The sequence below is a fragment of the Euprymna scolopes genome, chromosome 3 (genome assembly GCF_053919585.1).
Source record: "Euprymna scolopes isolate OS-2025 chromosome 3, ASM5391958v1, whole genome shotgun sequence".
Lineage (NCBI taxonomy): Eukaryota > Metazoa > Mollusca > Cephalopoda > Sepiida > Sepiolidae > Euprymna > Euprymna scolopes.
In genome coordinates, this window is record NC_136484.1 from 66968274 (window position 1) to 66989723 (window position 21450).

The following is a 21450-nucleotide window of genomic DNA, read 5'->3' on the forward strand; positions in this document are numbered from 1 at the left end:
CAATATTTCTATTGTGAAGCGATTTATTGAAATAAAATAGAAAAAAGGATATTACTGAAAAGTATACAATAAGAATTAACAAAATTATGCAGATAAAAGTAAGTCTTTATTTGCACTTTTAATGAAATTAAAATAAGTTTTTATTTTATTTGAACTTTTATAATAAATATGTTTATCAGTTTATAAAAAAAAAATTTTTTTTTCAATTTTGAAAATAAAAGTTTATTCGAATTTATATAATAAATGTTTATTAAAGTATAAAAAAAAAATTATTGAAATCAAAATAACAAAATTTCAAACATCATAAAAAATGTATTCAATACATAATATTCCCAAAATAGTTAAAAAAAAAAAAAAAAAAAAAAAAAATTAAGTGTTTTCAATAACTTTTTTAAAATATAAAACTAATTTCCATAATTCTTAATTAAAATGAGACTGAAAAAAAAAATCTTTTCAATGGTTATTGAATAAAAAAGATTGTAAAAACATAATAAAAAAAAGAGTACATGCACAGGGGAGATATAGGTATGAGAAAAAAAGCGAAGCCTTGTCACCACTTTGAATAGTGCTATGCCAGAAGTTAGGAAGTATGTTAGCTGACTAACCATATAATGAGATACAAGACTTTTGAAGCAATACATGATTGTATTCTGAAATATATGGAGAAAATATTTGATAAAACACTGAAATAAACCAATTTATTAAAAAAAAAGTATATCTTTGTTTTATATATTATATTATAAATTAAAATATGAGTGGCTACTTTTGTTTGTAGTCTTTTCTGTTGGTAGTGGTGGAATATGTTATAAGAAATTAATCAAAATGGCCAAAATAATTTTATCTAAGATGTAGAAGATAACAATATGAAAAATTAGCACCATGCTTTTTTTTTATCTATTGTAATATTTTTTAAGTACAAACTATTCTTGGAATATTTTATTTTTGAGGATTAATTTAAAATTGTCAAGTATTGACCTTTTAAGGACTGAATAATGATGATTTTGTTTCAATTTTTTTTTGTATTGTTTTTCCCTCAGACTATTGTTTTCACCATTAGTCTAAAATGCACCAAATATTGATGTTATTGTTTTTTTTTTCTCCCCTTTGCAAAACTCAATCATGTTCTGTAAAGTCAAAAACAATTTTCTTCTACAGATAATCAAACTAAACTCCAGAAATAAATCTTTGAAGATATAAAGAACTTAAGCATAAAACTTTTTCCAAAATTGCTGGATTAATTATTAAATAACGCGAAAATGTTTGCCATGTCATAAAATAAAGCAACTAACTTTCATCATTATTTTATTTAGTCAAAGGAAAAGTCTGATTTAATTTTTTAAGCATCTTGTTTTTCCATGTGTAACAACAGGTAGAAAGATTTACACGTATGTGCCTAACAATTGTGTATACTTATCTATGTTTACATAGAAAAATTGATTTAATTTTAATTTTATGTTTCAGCTAAAGTTCGTGATGGTAAAGAAAGCAAAGAGTTAAAGAAGGAGAAAGGAGACAAAAAATTAGAAAAGCGTGAATCATCTGTAGAGGGGAGATCAAAATCAGTTCCAGCTGCTGATATGAAGAAAAATGATGTTGACAAAAAATCCATTGCCAGGTAATAATTGTAACAAACAAATATTTTCCACTTTTTTAAAATTTGAAAATATCAAACAATTAGATATATATTCATGAATTGCTTTTATTATGACGTTTCTGACTTTTTAAGATGAGGATTGGTTATTTGTATTATGTAGATTTATCAGACTACTGTTCTCATCTTGAGTGTCATTTTCATAACGTTTCGGTCAATGTAACCCCCAACCTTCTTCAGGTATATCTTGTCGAATTCTGGAATTTAGACGGAATTTCAAACAGACCCATTATTTACTTCACAGAGGTAGTGATATTCTTTCTCTCCTGAAGGTTGAAGGTTCAATTCTCAGTGTGGGCGACCGAGAAATACAATTTCAAATTACTTACGACCTTTATCTGATCCCGATTCTCTATAAATCTGTAAATATTTAACAATAAAGTTATTATTTTTCCACGATTACCGTAAAAACTCTTGTTAAATGTGCAGATTTTACTCTAATTTAAAAATACATTTGTGGTGGATGATCTATCAATTTTAGTTTTACTGGTCGTTTAAAATCAATAGATTTTCATTATTTTAGTACTATCAGCAGTAAAAGATTTAGCTTCAAATAAAATCAAATAAAAAAAGCTAATCAAAAGAATCATTTAATAAGCACAAATTTTTCCAATTGTGATACATTCAAAAGTTTTGGTTTTTCTGATTCCTGATTTCGATTAATCGTTCCAACACTGCTAGGAACATGAAATAGAAATGATATTCTACCTATGCAGATTATCCAGTATATAGTAAGGAGTTTAAAAAAAAAAAAAAAAAAAAATTACTCCTGATTTTAATCAAATTTAAACTAGTTCAATTACATGAAATAGATTCTCAAAATTATAGCAGATTTTGATCATTTTACAAACCTTTAGAGGCTTAATTCCAAATAATTAAACTTTTCTAAATTTGTGTGTTTTCTTTTTTGTTTGTTTTTTTAAATCGTGTAAGCTCTGTTTTTGTTATAACAGTAAATGTTTTTTATATAAAAGTATTTTTTAATCTGCACTTTTATATTTTTGAACGGATAGCATGAAAAAGTATGAAGTCATCACTGAATTATTTACTGCCACATTTTGATAAGATTTAAACCATAATTATTAAACACATGATGAGACTGATTTAAGACGTGTAAGCAAATTTGATTCATTAAAATCAGCTAATGAGGACTTGACTCCAAAAAACTAAAACTTTTCTTTCTAAATCGATTTCTTCACACTTTTTTCTAAATCGATTGTTTTTGATTGTTTTGAATGAAGTATTTGGGAGTTCTGGCATCAACATATACCCCTGTGTACATTTCCCTAGACTTGAAATTTGATATACAGGGTATGGAGATTTGGGAAAATCTTTGTAATCAGTTTTCGGCCAGAAATTTGGAGTTTAAGGGGTCAAAGTTCAATGATTTGACCTTTGAAAACTCTACCAAACTCCGCCAATTTTGGGTCTAAACACTTGAAATTTTAGATATAAGTTCCTTGGACATGGATCTAACTTAATAACTTGATTTGAGCCCAAAATAAATGTTATGGGGTCATAATAGGGGTCAAAGTTAAAAAAAAATTTTGACCACTTCGATCTCTACCAAATTACTCTGGTCTAAACATTTGAAATTTTACATAAAGGTTATTCAGAGATAGGGCAACCTTTTTAATCGGTTTTGGTTGAAAATTTGAGTTACCAATATATAAATGTATGTATGTTTGCATGTCTACCTAAAACTTTCGACAGAGGCGACGGATTTTTACAAGATGAGTATCGTTTTGAAGTTGGACCTTTTTCAGACGACAAATATTGAAAAATTTGCTAAAAACATTAGTCTCTTCACCTTCAATTAGGCACTTTTCTACAGGGTGGGGAGGGATCGCTTTTTTCACCGATATTTTCGAAAGTCATCCTCTCCTTTCGATTGTCTAGCCTTAATTAAAACCTACATCACTTCCGGTTTGCCGGTAGTCGTAACAGCAAAGACGTCACATATTTTTTCCATTCTTTTCCTCCTTTGTGGTACGGGTTCGAGCTTGCCTTCCTACTACCACTTTTTTTTTTTTTTTTTTTTTTTTTTTGCTCAACATACACCTACAAACACCCGGGCAACACTGGGCATCCATGCTAGTATTGAATAAATACAAGTAGCTTTTTTTCTTTAAAAAACAAAGCATATTGCCACTTGGATTTAAAGAGTTAGTATCTGGGATCGTGTCTAATAAAGGGATTGTGAGGAGTTGAGCAGCGAGATGTCTCTTCACTTTATATTTAAACTTCTGCAGGTTAGTACAGTCAGGGAAACGGGGAGACAATTTCAAAATTTTGCAGGCCAAGGAAAGAAACTATTACTGTAGAAGGGCTTTCAGCATCTAGGGATCTCTACAATGAAGGGGTAGGATTTTGCTGCTTGTTGGGTTAGTCAAAAGTATATACATCAAGAGGACACAAGTGCTATGAGTTCATCAGAGCACATTCCATTAAAGTACTTGAAAAACAGACACAGGAATGCAACATTGCAGTGATGGGACAGAGGTTACAGTTTGGCTGATAGTGCGGGATCTATTAGATTTGAGACTCTTTTTTGCACCTTGTATAAGTGAGATTAGTGGTGGATGTACCAGCTCAAATGGGGCAACAAAATTTGATGCATTGGCAAATTGTGGTTTTGTAAATATATATGTTTATATCTTCCCACTAAGGTTTCAATGTTAACAATTGGATTATATTTTTTATCACTGCTATTGTTTTTTGTTTTTTTTACATAATGGGCAATGCTGAGTTGCCCTCTTTGTGCTATACGGTTGTTTTCTTAGATTAATTTCATCTTGTATTTTTCACTTTTAGTGCCTTGAAAGAAGAAAAGGCAAATCCTAAGGAACATGGTTCAAGCAAGGAGAAGATCCCCGAGGAAAAGAACAGTGACAAGGAGAACCGTCACAAGGAGGAAAAGAGACACAGCAAGAATCATGATGAGAAGCTGCTGGCCAAGGAGAAACTGTCCGGAACAAAAGAAAAGACCACAAGCAAAGAGAAGTCCGAGGAGAAGAAGCTTCGTAAGCAACAAGAGAAGGAGGAAGAAAAGTATGAGGAGAAAATGAAGAAAGACAACCACCATCATCACAAGGAGAAGGAGATGAGCAGCAGCAGTGTTGGTAGTAGCAGCAGTAGCAGCAGCAGGCACTCCGAAAAGGTTTCGGCTATCATATCAGCTCCAGCTAACTATGGCCAATATAGACGAAGTGCTGAACCCTCACCAAAACATGCAGAGGAAAGAGGTAAGAGATTCAAACATCTTTTTCTCAAGATGGGAATATTAGTCTAATGGTTACTGCTCCAGACTTTGGCCTATCGAATCGGTTGTGGTCATTTATTTACTAACATTGTTTGAAGCTCAACCCTTCGGACGATAAATATCGAAAAATTGGCTAAAAACATTAATTCCTTCACTCTCAACTGGACACTTTTCTACAGAGAGGGGTTACTTTTTTCGCCGATACTTTTGAAAGTCATTCCCTCTTTTTGATTGACTAGCCTTAATTCAAACCTATGTCACTTTCGGTTTGGTGATGGGCATAACAGCAAAGACATTACCCCCACCCCCATCTGTTCTTTTCCTCCTTCGCAATACGGGTTCAAACCTACCTGCCTACTACCACTTTTTTTTTTTTCTTTGCTCAACACACACCTCCAAACACCCGGACAATGCCAGTCACTCAGTACAGATAAAATAAAAAATAGATAATAGATAATTCAAATAAGATTAATTTGCTCTGAAAACTGACCGACCAAACCTTCCTTTTTTATATCACCTGCTACATTTAAATGAAAACCAACTAAATTGCTTGAAGTGCAATTCATTAAATAGTTATTGTAAGCTTTGGATGTCAAGTTCAGATTCCATTGACAGTTTTCCGTTCACACTATATTATTCCTCTCGAGGAAACTGGTTTAACTTGCCTATGGTGAATGCAACTGGCAACAATATTAATGCTCCTAAGCAACGTATGAATCATTGTTTCTTCTCTCACATGTAGATAAAATAATAGGGTAGACTAGGCTCTGTTTTTACTGGACAACTAATCTATGCCAATTATACTTGCTCACACAACACAATGAATAGGAAAGACGATAAGGATACAGTAGCCTGAGTATCCAGTTTACCCTAACATTCAACATACAATAATACATGATTATATGCAATTACCTATTAAGATGCACCCAAATCAAATATAACAAACTAGCATGGGTACCCAGCATTGCCTGGAATGACATGAAGTTCCGTTTGAAACACACCTGTATACTGATCATTTTTATCATGGGCAACGTGGATAATCCACCACAACAAAAATAAAAGAACGAATGAAAACATGTAAATGTCTTCACCCAAAAAAAAGAAGTATGTGATACCCTACCCACCAGATATTTCGGCAGAAGGGCTACAAAGAGAAGAAACTATATATTGAGAACTGGACCCCCCCCCCCCCCCCAAAAAAAAAATTAATTAAAAATAAATCATTACAACTTTTGTTTCAATAAAAAATAGCAGTGAAGGCCCGAGCGATCGCAAAAAAAAAAGATCTACCAAAACTTAATTCTAAAAACAATTAAATGAAATTTTTCATCATTTTATACTTCTAATCTAATTCCCCCCCCCCTCCAAATTGAATTTGTCATATTTTGAGGTTCGTTCTGTTTATAATATTGTTAGGTGAAAGTACAGAATGGTCTCATAAAAATTAATTAAATTTATCGTTATTTTATGTTTCAAATGTAATTCCAGCCCCACCACCACCACCACCACCACCACCACCAAAAAAAAAAAAAAAAAATTGAATTTTCAATCCCCCCCACCTCTCGATCGCTAAACTTGAAAAAATGCTAGAGATTACATGTCTCGTTAAATGCTTTGTGGCCAAAAAGTGGGTGCTCATGTTACGTTGAATTTATATAGAAAAGTGATCCTCTACGCTAAAATAGTTTTTTTTTTTTTTTTTTTTTTTTTTTTCAAAATTTCTTCTTTCATATTATTTCTAAAGACTGTTTAAACGTATTAGGCCCCAAAAAAGTAGGTCTTAATTTTTTTTTAGGGGGTTAAACGGTGCTTGGTCACGTCGTAAAAATTAACCATTTTTAATTTAAGATATTAAATAAATTATAAAGAAGATCTGTTTCATAGGCAATTAAACACACTTGCTATGGTATAATTATTATAATAAATCCTGGACAACACTGATTAAAGTTTATAAACAAAAAAAAAAAGGAGCAGATAATGTATTGGATGGTGGATGTTGCTCACATGGGAAATTGACCCTGTGTCTGACTAACTCTACCCTCATAGGGATGCAAGTATATGAGGACATTAGTTTTAATTATTTTTCTCTAACAAATAAAAAAATTACTTAAAAATTAAGAATAAGTGAAAAACATTTCCTCCAAATTAAAAATAATAATTCAGCTTAGAAGAATATTTCGAAATGAAAACAAATCTATTACAGAAAATATTCAATAACGTGCTCCGTTTAAAACAAGTTTTCAATTAAATTATCACAGTTTCCCCTTTGGTTTTTTGGTTTGAAAATTAAATGATTTCAGATAAAATAAGTTAAATCAAATATAAATTGAAATTTAAATAAACTAAATAATTTTAAAAATTTTAATTAGTACAGTTGAAACAAAGCTATTATGTCGAATAAGTAATATCATCGAGCTAATTATTTAAATAGATTTAATTTAATGTGATATGCTAATGACCGGAACTCAATCATTGTAGATGTGGTTTGAAGAATGCTATATATAGAAATTATGTATAAAATATGATGTCTCCTTTGACAGAAGTATCCTATCATGGGCATTGATATTCTTGACCAGGAGAGGTGTACACACATATGGCCTTTATATTTCTTTGATCATTGGGAGTTGTACACACAGACAAACACACACACACGAATGCTACTACTTTATATATATAGATTCTCAATTCTTAATCCTTTCTATTATATTTTTTTAAACACAGTATCACACTACCAGCTCTTAATTCTAATGGGGGCTATCATTTGTTTTTATCAGTCAGGTGATATCAGGATAACATGACTTCAGGTGTTTCCCCCTTTCCCCCTCTGAAAAAAATATCCCCATAAGTTTTTGAATCCACCCATCTTAGGGGTGGGTAATCTAATAGTTATAAACTCTTAGAATCTCTATGCATTTCAATAAAACAAAAAACAAGTAGGTTTTATTTTAACTATTTACATGATAGTATTATGATTGCTATCAGAATGTATATATTTGCAGTTTGGGTGCATAAAACATTGAAAATAAGGTTCACAAAGTACCTAAAACATCAAAATAGTTACCAATTTGTGCTGCTGTAGTTTAAACAAGATGGCCGCATCTGTAATGATTTCATGTTACAAATAAAATTTGAAATCTCTGTAATAAAATCGTTTTGTTTCCTCCTCTGCCTTTGGACATAATCACAAACTAATCAAGCCGTTCATAGGCTAATCTTCTTGACACTTCTATTACCTTAAACACTCGTGTGTTTCTAGAAATTATGCATTCATTTCTTTGTACTTTTATTTACTCCACCTTCCATGACTCTCACAAAGAGAAAGAGGCAGCTCCCTTTACCCACTAATATTTTACTACTACTACTACTACCACCACCAGAATCATTGTGTACAAGTTTTCCATTGAATAAAAATCAAACAAACACTGGTGGTGATTCCAGAATACTTAAGCGATTCACAAGAAACACCTCAGAAAAATGGCAACTTCTTATTTCTACATCGGTAAACTTATTCAATTATTTTTTTCATACACTTAATTTTTTTTTTTCCATCTGAATTGATAGTTATTTTTTAATTACATCACTATTCTTTTTAATGCACAACACTAACAGAATGTTATAACTTATTGCAGAATGAAAGAATGAAATGTTGCATACACAAACTATTAGTTATAGTGAGCACTACAATTCATCTTCGAACATTTTTTAAAATTATTTTATAAATCTCCTCAGAAATTTCTCTTTTGGTAATTACCTCAGTCAAGAAGGATTTCTTCTTTCCTGACTGGAAACAAATCACTTTGAATAGATTACATGTTATTAACACAAATAGGTCACAGTTGTTTGTTTGTTTTTTACGCCAACTATGTTGATGTTCTCACTCAACTAGGAAATAATATTTCTGTTATACCTGTGTGACAAAAAAATAACTAAGCCTAAGTCTGTGTTGAAAAAAAAAGCTCTGCATGAATACAATTTTATTTATAAGTTTCATAAAACAAATAAGTATTTTTTTTTTCACTCACACTTGACATAAGGGGCTACTATTTGGGACCATGCCTAGGAAAGATTAACAAAATGTTGATTCACATTACATTTAAACTTCTGCATATCAATACAGTCAAGGAAGTGGGTAGCAGGGAGGGTATTCTAATCTAGTCTAACTGTTCGACGGAAGAAACTATTAAGAGTAGAAAGCTTTCTGGCATTAAGGGACTTCAGCAATGAAGGGGTGAGATTTTACTGCTAAGCAGGGTTGTCAGGGATATGTATGTTGAAGGGGCACACTTGCAACAAGTATATCAGAGCACATTTCATTAACACATTTAACATTGCAGCGATAAGACAGGGGTTGGAGCTTAGTTAACAAAAGTGGGACCTATTGAAAACTCTTTTTTGATCCTCTCCAAGAGGGAGAGGTTAGTGGTAGATGCGCTGACCCAAACGTGGCAACAATGCTCCATGCATGGGCGAATGGTGGCCATGTAGAGGTACAGGATACTCTCAGGTGTGAGTAATCTTCTAGCTCGATAAAGGGAACCCACATTTTTTTGTAGCAGCCTTCGCAGTGTCCTCAATGTATTTGTTCCAGTTCATGAATGTTAGGCCGAGGAGTTTGAAGGAAGAATTCTAAGGTAGGGTGGTATTTGTCATGAATAGCGATGGTTGGAGAGGTGTCTTGTAATTACTGACATAAATCGTTTTAATGCAAATACACTTGGGAAATTCATTGAATTTGTGACCTACTTGCATTAACAATTTGAAAGTCATTTATGGATAAATCCTATTTTAATCATGTAAATTACTTACAGTGAAATAGCGATTTTACACCAGCAGGCCACCCGGCATTGCCCGGTCATAAAATATGCATAAATATATTTCAGTTAATGCAGATTTCTTATTTATTATAAACAGAAATACTGTAGATATTAAACATTATGTTAAATTTCTTTTTAAAAAAAAAAAACAAAAAAACTGAGGCATGTGCTTGCGAGTATTATGCTTTTCTAAATAGTTCACTTGTAAATAAAAATATATATATATTTTATATATATATATATATATATATATATACTCAAGCTGAGATTGAAACCAAAACCTAACGACAGTGAGTCAAGTACAATAATCTTTAAGCCAGCTTGACACGATCTTTAAAAAATGTTTTCAAACCTACTTATTCTTAAGTAATTTGTTATATGAACGATTCACACATGTGCATTCGTGAAACAGTTGACAAACAGATAAACATCCTATGACCTCAATGTAGCAATTTTTCAATTTTGACCCCTTAGCAGCCCTGTTTTTCTGGATGGAAACTGATTAAAACGTTTTCCACATGTCTGAATACCCTAAATACCAAATTTCAAGTCTGTAGATCAAAAATTTGTTGCATATATAGGTTAAGTGTCCTCACACGCAAACACACATTCTCACTTTTATAGGTATATAGATTAATTGTCTTAATACAAATAGGTTACAAATATATAAAGAGAGAAAATGTTTTTGATGAATGTCGGTAATACTTATTTGTTTCATAAAAATGTATTCATGCAAAGGTTTTTCTGCAACCCAGATTTAGGTTACTTAACAAAGGTAAATCGTTTTTCAACTGCGCAACACCGGGACCTGAGTCCTGCTACTTATAAAAAATAAAAACAAAATCTGTGAGATTCTTAGACTTCATCACAATTGGGGTATGCATGCCAAAAATTGAATTTAGAAAAAAATAAGATGTTTTTTCCCCTGTGACAAAAGAATACTAAAGAACTTATTAATTTATTTCTAAGCTAATTCTGACAAATTTCGAAATGTGATTTGATTTCCTTTATTTTCTTATAAAATGTATGCAGAATATTTTTTACCTTTTATTTAATTGAAATTAATTCATTAAATAATATGAAATAAAACTTTTTTTTTAATTATCCCTTTCTCTTTCTACCTCTCTCTCTCGAGAGAGAGAGAGTGAAAGAGAGACATCATTAATAGCAATAAAATCATTCCCCGTGGCTATCATCAATATTTTTAAAATTTAATTAAAACTAGAGATTATAATTTCTTATTCATCAGACGAATTTGGTATTTTTTTTATTAAGACATTTATTTATTGTCTTTTGGTCATCACTTATTTTTATTAACAATCACATTTCAACTTTAAAAAAAAAGATTTAAATAACAACAATTGTAGATTCCCATACATATCTTACAAAATGCATTATATTCAATAAAAACAAAAGAACTTTGGTTATTTTCAATCCTTTAACATAGCAAGTTGGAGGAGAGTTTTGTGTGTGTGTGTGTGTTTGACATAACGCCTCACTTTTACTTAGGACATAAAATAATTGCTCAACTAGATTAGGAAATCAATCTTTTCAATTTGAATTCGGTTCAAAAACATTTTCAGTGATCTACATATGTCCTGTATATATCTATGAAAACATCTTTAGTTTGAATTTGTTCTTCTATATATTTCTTTTTTTTTCTTTCTTTTTTTCAGATGTTAAACGAAGAAAGCTGGAGACGTCATCATCCACTTCTACAAAGGTTAGTATGGATGTCTCAGATTGAGTCAGCTTCAAACAAGCTAGGGTTATAGGTGATTCTTCACAAATGAAGGAAGGTAGCAGCCATTGCTGCCCGCTTTTCCTACATGACCATCAAATTCAGCAACCAACCTGTCTACAGTGATCTGCCTCTAGGAAAAGAGGCATTGTGTAGCCCCAGGAGAGGAAAAATGGAAGTGGCCAGAGAAGAATGTGCTGTCTTTCAGCCACACACACACACCTTAATCATACAATTCTATGATTCACAGGTTTCCAGGATTTAATAAAAATAATAACGCCGTTAATTGTCCTGCTCAAAATGTGGTCATCTTTCAATGCTGTCTTGTGATGGAATTCATTCAGAAGGGAAAGAGAAAGAATGCATTTAAAAGGTATTTTTGGAGACGTCAAGCACATGTTGGTATATGTAGTTACTACTATTACTACTAAATAGGGAAGGTTGATTTGATGCATAGGCACCTCCCCTGAAGCATATTTGCAACTTCCAGGGTACATGTGCAGTCTTGCTGAATGCCGCCCCCACCTGGTGCTTGCTGTTTGATTTGCAACCCAGTTATGTTTGGTCAACATCATGGCACTGTAGTATTGGTGTTTCTGATGAGCTGAAGAAGCCGTGCGGCCTTTTAAATTCAGTTTTCCCCGAGAAGAATCCATCGACATCCAACATCTTAGGTTCCAATGCTCTCTGGGAAATTTATTAAGAGAGAACCTATGCTGCCTTTTTTTGTTACTCTTCGCTTTTCTTTTGATCTGCATGAATTGACGAGCAAGTGATCCAGAAACAGCAATCAACGTCATCATAGAACATCATAGAAGCCGTTGGAAATCTTAAAGGAGAAATTAGATTAATTCCACATTCGTTTAATATTTTTTGAGTTCATTTTGATATGGGGAAAAATGCTAAAATATTTTTATTCTTAAAAGATCCAGATGTTTCCATACATGGACTTTCACAGGTTTCTACTTGCAAGTATAAAGAAGATAGAAAACGGATGATCATCTTGGCAAAACCTCTTTCGATAACGCAAAGTATTTATTTGAAAATGGTTTCTATTGTCTTTAAATTTAAAATTAATATTTCAACTTGGCTCACCTTGGCTCACCTTTTGGGAATGCTGCATAATTATCTTTGTGTATCATCATCATCATCATCATCAAGCACAGTGCAAGAGAAAGAGGAATTATAATGGTGTCGGTTGTTTTTCATGCTGGGATGAGAAATAGAATGATCTCATTTGATATCATGTTCCTGTTGAATGATAAATTAAAGAAATTTTATCAAAAGTCACATAAACCAAAGGAAAAGAAATTGATCAACAGCAAGTGATCACAAAATTGCTTGGTCGAATATGTTATGTTCCCCCCCACCCTCCCACTAAGGGCTTTCATAATGTTAATGGGAAATTCTAAGCTGGCCTTATCAACATCAATACTACTACTACAACTATTTGGAGAATGCTGTGAAAGTGTTGAGCAAAAATGTTGAGGAGCCATTTTTTTTTTTTAATTTTTTTTTTACCTCTATTATGTGCCTCAAACGTCTTGAATCTATACTTACAAAAGTTTCCAAGGAAGAAGAATCTCGCTAACTGAAAGAAGAGATATAATGACGAGCTTTTCAGAAGTCCATACAAAGACGGGGATCCACAACTGGAAGGATTGACAAGTCAAAATCGTGGAAGGAACGAATTATGGATTGTGGATGTCGATTTATTCACAGCAGAGTGATCATCTTATCCTCGATTTTGCATAGAAAAAAAATTCATAATAAAATTATTTTTTTTCTTTTCGTTTATTTCATTTGTTTTAAATATGTCAGTGCTCTACGACATTATAAAATGAGAGATGAATAAAAAAAAAATATGCTTATGAATCGTAGTCTAAAATATATAAATTTTTATTTTGTTATTTTATTTTAATTCATTTTTATTTTTTAAGTTTTTAATAAGTTTAAAAAATATATATTTTTAAAAAAGAAGGCAAAAAAAAAAATAATGGCATTTATTATTTAATCCCTAAATGATGCGATAAACAATCTAATTATGTAATATCTCTGCCTTCTGCCCGTTTAAAATGATATTATAAATTGTATCACTCGCACACCACCACTACAACGCGTCTTCATGTTGGATTCAATTTGGCTTTTATTCCTCTGAAGCTGTTGGATTATAATGGATCAAAACAAGAAGAGGATCATGATCCCAATTTATCAACTGCTACAGCCATCGCTGATATCAATTTCCTATAAACAATATCACTAGCACAAAGACTTCAGCGTTTATCTTTTTTTTTCTTTTTTTTTCTTTTTTTTTTTAAGAAAAAAGAAAAACATTTTACATCTGTCATTCAATAAAAAAAAAAAAAAAAAAAAGTGAATGAAAGAAATTTCAAATGTAAGGGGAAAAAAAGAAAAAAATTTAAACAGCAATTTTGATTCTACAAGGATTTACCATAATTACATCAACAATTGACATCAGGGGTCAAGTGCTGGGTTTTTGGTGACAATGGTTTTTTGGATTATGTTAATTCCCAAAGGTAGGTCATTTATTCACATTTATTTTTTTTTTTTTATTATATCTTTATATTAAGAAAACTTATGCTTCCTCTTTTTTATTTTATTTCTTCTCATGTTTTTTTTTTTTTTCATTTATGTTTTTTTTTTTTTCATTTTTAAACATTTTTCTTTTTTTGCATTATATTTTCATCAATTTGCTGCATGAAAGTGTTCTTCAATTTTCATCTACTCTATAACAAAAAAATCTAAAGAATTTTAATTCTTCATGAGAAACAGTTATTGAAGATTTTAAATTCCATTTGGCAATATGCAATTTCTTTATAATAAGCAAATAAGTTTTCTTAACTATTTTATTAAGATATAGTTAAAGTTAATATTATGATTTTCTTTGTTCTTAGATTTTTGTAGATTTATTAGAATGCTATTACACACTGTTTTTTTACATTAAGTTATTCAACTTCGACATAGTTTCTTTAAAAACCTTTGATTATATGATTTGAAATCAGGCTTGCAACAATGATTATAATGATATAAACAACTTGAAAGATATTAATACTAGCAATCGTAAATTGAATTATATTGTTAATTTTTGGCAAACGATTATTTTCAATTCTTTTAAAGAAAATACATTAATATTCTCATTTGAAGTTTTTGTCTATGACAATACCTTGACATTCGAAATTGATCATTGAACTTTATGTTGAGAAATTTTGGATCCATTTCTTTTCATATTTTCTCCACAGATTAAATAGCAACAAAAGTGGTATCATGAATATGACACAATCTATTTAATCAGTTAAACTAATTTAAAACCCAGTAAGATCTATTGTAATAATTTAAACTATTCAAGACCTGCCTCTAGCTAGAGGTAAAATAATGGTACTTGTACAGTTTAATCAAAACATTAAAAAATGAAAATATCGAGAAAAAAAAAAAAAAAAAAAGTTTAAATTGTACGTATCCATTATGGAATGAAGTTCTCCGAAAAAAAATTTCACTTAATTTCATCAAGTATTTTTTGTTTGACAGCGAAAAAACAATTTGTTATGATACCGAGCAAAAGGTTCGATTTTTAGGAAGAAAAGCTAGTATTAAAGATAGGGAGGGAGTGTCGGCGCTTTAATTGGAGTTATCTCCCCGTGGCGTTTCTAAACCCCAAACAAAAATTAAGAAAAAATCCAAGATGTCTGCCTTCAATGTGCTGTCATAAAAACGTGTTTTTCCGCTGTAAAAAAAAATCTATGTGATCAAATTAAGCGAAATTTCTTTCGGAGATCTTCAGTTCAGAACGGATAAATCCAATATAACCTTTTTTTGTATATTTTCATTTTTTAATGTCTGAATAAACTGTACAAGTAGCAAAATAATAAATAGAAGATAATTATTAAACCAACACAAACCTAGATTGTAAATTTGATTTTACAATTTCCAGTATAACTTGTTAATTACCAGCAAGTATTTTTTATGTAATTTGGGGTAATGTTTTTTTTTTTTTTTTGTATAGTATAAAGAAGACATTATACATGCATCTGTTCTTTAGTCACATTTTATTTTGAATTAAAAAATATTAGGTGCTTATATAGTATGAGGCACAAGTAAAAAAATCTTTGGTACATTTACCTATCATGCAAAAATTAAGAAATTATCAAGTAGAATTTTAATTAAAAATAAAAATCACTTTTCGTATTTTGCCAATACTCCATTCATTATTACTTGGTTAAATAGCAGACTGACTTATCTCCCTTTGCTTTACGAGTATTTCCATTTTTATCAAGGGTGGCTCGGCCAAAATTCTTAACTTTTGGTGTAGATAAATATTTTTGCCTAAAGCATAAATATATTAAAGAGTTTTGTTGCTGATTTACTTGGAACTGCAATTTTCACCTGTTTCCCTAGTTGTATTAGCATATATAAATTCATATTAGAATATTGAAATTGTACAAAAAAATCTAGATTTTCTTTTTTATATATATTTGCTAGTGATTTTTTTTTACTGTTAAAAATTGTTTAACACTGTATTTTATTTATTTAGAATCTTATGGAAAAATGTGAAAACAGTCAAATATTTTTATTAAACTATAACTGTTAAGAAAAACATTTAATTATTTCTTATTTTGAAAAAATAAGCAAAAAAGATCAAAGATAACACAAAAATTTGATTTTTTTACTACAATGCAAATAGTTTTTTTAATAAACGTAGAAAAAACGATTTGCAATAAGTAAATACATACTAAAATGTTCGGTTTGTTATTTTAAACAAAAGTTAGTATGAAAGAATCTTTGAAAGTAAATAATGGTTTTATAAAACTGAGAAAAATCTAACAAATTGTTAGGTGTGATTACAATTATGTCAAGTTTTAACTGAATGTTGTCAGATCTTGATGCAAGTAAAATGTACATGCACTGATGCTACAATTATTATTTTTTAAATAGAACTTTTTTACTTAAAGAATATCTATAATATTGTATGTTTCTCCAGTGATGACAATGGCATATTCATATATTCTAAAAGTATTATCCTCATTTATTCACTTGTTCCTTTTTGAATTATCTTCTTCTCTCTTATTTTATCACCTTTCTTACTCTCTCCCTTTTCTCTTATCCTCACCTCTTTCCCTTCCTCTCTTTCCTTTCCCCCTTCTCTTTCCTTTCCCCCTTCTCTTTCCTTTCCCCCTTCTCTTTCCTTTCCCTTCCTCTCTTTCCTTTCCCTTCCTCTCTTTCCTTTCCCTTCCTCTCTTTCCTTTCCCTTCCTCTCTTTCCTTTCCCTTCCTCTCTTTCCTTTCCCTTCCTCTCTTTCCTTTCCCCTCCTTTTCTTTCCTTTCCCCTCCTTCTCTTTCCTTTCCCCTCCTTCTCTTTCCTTTCCCCTCCTTCTCTTTCCTTTCCCCTCCTTCTCTTTCCTTTCCCCTCCTTCTCTTTCCTTTCCCCTCCTCTCTTTCCTTTCACTTCCTTCTTTCCTTTCCCCTCCTTCTCTTTCCTTTCCCCTCCTTCTCTTTCCTTTCTCCTCCTTCTCTTTCCTTTCCCCTCCTTCTCTTTCCTTTCCCCTCCTTCTCTTTCCTTTCCCCTCCTTCTCTTTCCTTTCCCCTCCTTCTCTTTCCTTTCACTTCCTTCTTTCCTTTCACTTCCTTCTTTCCTTTCCCCTCCTTCTTTCCTTTCACTTCCTTCTTTCCTTTCCCCTCCTTCTCTTTCCTTTCCCCTCCTTCTCTTTCCTTTCCCCTCCTTCTCTTTCCTTTCACTTCCTTCTTTCCTTTCCCCTCCTTCTCTTTCCTTTCCCCTCCTTCTCTTTCCTTTCCCCTCCTTCTCTTTCCTTTTCTCTCCTTTTCTCTCTCCTTTTTTCTTATATCCCTTTTTTCCTCCTATCTCTCTTCTGCTCCCTCTCTCTCCATCCCCTTTCCCCACTCTCTCTCTCTGCTTTTCTTTCTATTCTCCACCTTTTTCTTCTTCTACTCCCTCTCTCTTTTCCCTCTATCTCTGTAATGTTCTCCAAATAAGATGCAAACATAAAGATCCACAGAGTTTTATAAGTATACTATCTTAATTTTAAACTTCATAAGAGGGCATAAAAGTAGTACAAAAAGTATTGCTGCTCAATGAATTCATTTTATTCGCAGAATATCTGCCTTGGGATCAGTATTCTACTACTTACAACATAAAAAAATCATGATATTCTCCAAGTTTTACTTGGGCTTATTTTATAAGTTTGAATTTTACTTTTCTGTTAAGCTTTTCCATTTCACAATCTGAAAAAAAAAAACGTTAATTTTAAAAGTAAGAAATTATCTCTAATGTTCAGTTGTCTAAATTTTTATCTTTATTTACATATTCTAACAATAGACATTAAAACATGATATAAAATTGTTTAGTGGTTGTTTACTTCATAACAGCGTGACTATTGCATTACTGTAGTGTATTATTTATAATCACAAGAATAAATGATTTGAAAAATTGTGTCTTCAAGATTAACCAAATTCTTAATCCCAAACATTAAATTTAGTTCCTAATTTGGTTGGTCTGGTTAGTTATTCTATCAGTATAACTTGGAATCACATGATTTGCCAGCACAAATTTCCATAAAAACTGGTTAAAACTTCAGGGAGGCCTGATGTTCTCTTCCATTGTACCAACCAATCAATATTCAACAGCTGATTGCGATAATTTTTAGATCTTTCAACTGAAATTCATCTGCATTTTAATTTGAGGAAGAACATTTCGGTGTCGCCTCCAAAATATCCAGTTGGTCAATCGCTGGTGTTTAGTTTTATACACTCTAAAATTCTAACAGAGACCAAACAGTCAACCATGGTTCACTCCTGAGTGTGCTGCTTCCATTGCTCACAGAAACCATTATTTTAATTATTATTAATAGGATAGATGTTCAAAAAACAAAGCCACTTTTAAAACTGCTCCAAAGGGGTTATACGCAAAAAAGTTATATACCCAATCTGTTAAATTTAGAAATACTAAACAGAGATTTGTTTCTCAAGAATTTTGGAGAATAACAATACTGATACTAAACAAATGTAAAACTTCAGTTTCAACCATCATCAATGGATTGTAGAAGATTTCCTCAGTAGCTAAAAAAGTCAAGCTTTTTGCAAACAATTTTGTGACAGATTCTGTCTTTTGCAAGCAAGACCACCTACTTCCAGGATTCCTTACCCTATGACTAAAAATACTCTGAGTGATATATATTTGTCTAGAATGTTGCCAGGAACCTAGATGGCAGCAAGCGACTAGTTCTGAAAATATTCCAGCATGTTTCAAAATCTGCTCCCAGAATTGTGCCTATCCCCATCCCTACAAAATTATTCAATCATTGCTTAAAGAAGAAATGAATTCCATCTCCTTGGAAAACTTTGTTAGTCTACCCAGTATTTAAAAATACTGGTGATCAGTTTTCTGCATCTCTGAAAACATAACCACAGAACTGCTTCCCTGCAGATTACAGCATCATTTCAAATCCAATGTCAATAAATACTTGTCAAAAACGACATGGACTGAAAACTTAGGTGTGCCAAATTCAAATCCAGAAACCCGTTCATCAAACCCACCCTTGACCTTATGTCCCACCTCTTGAAAAGGAGGTAAATGAAATAACTCGTCCCCATCAGTAATCAAACTTAATCCATTATTCATTTCCAATACTCCTATAATATTTTCCATCATTCAACTTATTCTATCTCATTGATCCTTATCCTCAAGTAGCTTTTGACCATGGTAAATGATGACTCATATTTATAGTTCTAGTGTTTTTTGGCTGGATGTGCCTTTTTTTTCCAGGTTTATTGTTTGTTTACCGCAATGTTTTTGTGTATTTAAATATGATTAACTTGATTTTTGTGTATTGTGTATACTTGAATATTTCCCACATAACTCTAATAGCCTGGTTATTTTGTCTATTAATTTGGAATTAATGAATACTCAGTCACAGATTAACATCAGAAATAGAAATATAATCAAGCCAAGACAACTTGTAGCTTTTTTTTTTTCATTCAGATGGCACAGCTGACAAAATAAAGTTTTTTTTTTTTTGTTTTGTTTTGTTTTTTTCTAGAGGCAGTAAACTTTAAATTAAAATAAATCACATAAAAATATTTTTAATATTTATTTAGAATCTTATGAAAAGTATAGTTTATTCCAAAGATTAATTTTTGGCATTTATAATTTGAATACAATAATTGCAGATATATGCCCCCCCCCAACACACACGCACACACACGGCTTGCACACACGGCATAATCTAGAGGCCCAATTTTCACAACTCTATGCATTAAATTAGATTGTATTTCAGCAACAACATGTCAAATGTTGTCTTCCAAGTAGTCTATAGTGTCTTCTTTGTCAGCATAGACATGGCACTTTACATATCCTCAAAGAAAATAATCTAATGCGGTTAAATCGTATGAACGAGGTGGCCAGTTTACAGGTTCATTTTGTGAAATTATTCTTTCATTTATTAAATGTTTCTCTCGGTACATTGATCGTATCATAAGCTATGTGGCACGTGGCTCTGTCCTGCTGAAACCACATGATGAATTGTAAAATCAAGCTGAACTCAAAAAATGCAAAATCTGCGATTAAAGAAAACAGAGTTGTCTAAAAAATAAAAATAAAAACACTGTATATAAATATCAATGTTTTATAATTTTTTGAGGATTGATGTCTTAATTTGGACTACTGTTCTTATCTTCAATGTTATTTTCACATTTTGGCCAATGTAACCCCCAGCCTTCAGTCGGAATTTGTTGAACCCTGGAATCTATAGCCTTTATATGGACCGGTTGTGCAACAGATAAAGTGTTAATCAGTTCTAAGTGACAGTCTTCTAGTAGTTAAAAGTTCAAACCTCAGTACAGGCAATGATTACTTAAGACTTCTATCTGGTTATGGCTGATGGAACAAGAAGAGTCTACTTTCATTGATTAAATAATGGGTTCAGTCAGATTTCAAGATTCCACAAAATGCACTTGCCATAGGTTACATCAGCCAAAATGTTATGAGAATACTATCTAAGATTAGAAGAGTAGTCAACAAATCTAAATCATAAAAATATCAACTTTGAATAAAAAAAAAAAAAAATATGTAAATTATTCATTTCAAAATTTCAGACTAAAATATAACTAAGTTTGTTTTTTAATATAAATGTAATCACTTATCCTGTGACTCACCATCTAACAAAATATTATTTTAAAAATACCATTAATAATTTTTGGACATATTTAACATGGATTTGTTGGCTGAGGAAATAAGACGACTTAAAACTAGGCTGTTCAGCTTTATGCATTTCAGATTCATTGTTTCTCACAAGTAAATGGTTTATATTGTTTTCATAATTTAGATTAGCTTTATTGCTCACTCACAAATTGAATAATTGAATTATGTTGTTTCAATTCTTTCATCTCTTTCTAAGAAATCCTATCGTTTCCACATTGCCAGTTCTATTTGTATGTAACAATATCTAACTTGCATTGAAATGTAAGGAAAGTGAAAGAAAAATGTACAAACTGTGTCTGTGTATCGCAACATTGATTTTGATAGTCTTGGATGTTTCATTCTCTTTTGATTCAAGCAATGCCGACTCAGGAAAATTATGCTTATGAATGTGAAATCCTTGTTTCACTATATACTCCTCAACATGGAGGCACCTTCTATGAGTGTTTTCATCATCTCTTGAGAGGGAAGGAGTTCAGTCAATGTGTCGGTACATAAAGAAGGAAGGAAAAACAAAATTGAAATTTTTAAAAAGTTTTTAATTTTCATATAAGTAATGTTAAGTATTTTGTTTTTCTATTTAATAATGTTTATAAACTGTTTCATCTAGTTTGATATATTAGAGGGAATGTTTGTCGTTTAAAAATGAGTTTGCAATATAATTGATGTCTTACAAAATGCTAAAATTTAAATCACAAATACTTTAGAGTGCGTGTGTGTGTGTATTTTTTTTTATGAAATAAACATAGTATATACA

The 21450-nt window shown here is 31.3% G+C and overlaps 1 protein-coding gene across 1 annotated transcript in view; it reads left to right on the forward strand.

Moving 5' to 3' along the window:
- The window catches only part of LOC145255844 (THO complex subunit 2-like), a 310358-nt gene that overhangs the window by 98547 nt on the left and 190361 nt on the right, over positions 1 to 21450 (forward strand). Inside the window, exons 32-34 of the mRNA XM_080114588.1 lie at positions 1462 to 1615; positions 4466 to 4896; positions 11404 to 11450. Coding sequence (XP_079970714.1) covers positions 1462 to 1615; positions 4466 to 4896; positions 11404 to 11450 — 632 coding nt within the window. The remainder of the gene's footprint in view (positions 1 to 1461; positions 1616 to 4465; positions 4897 to 11403; positions 11451 to 21450) is intronic.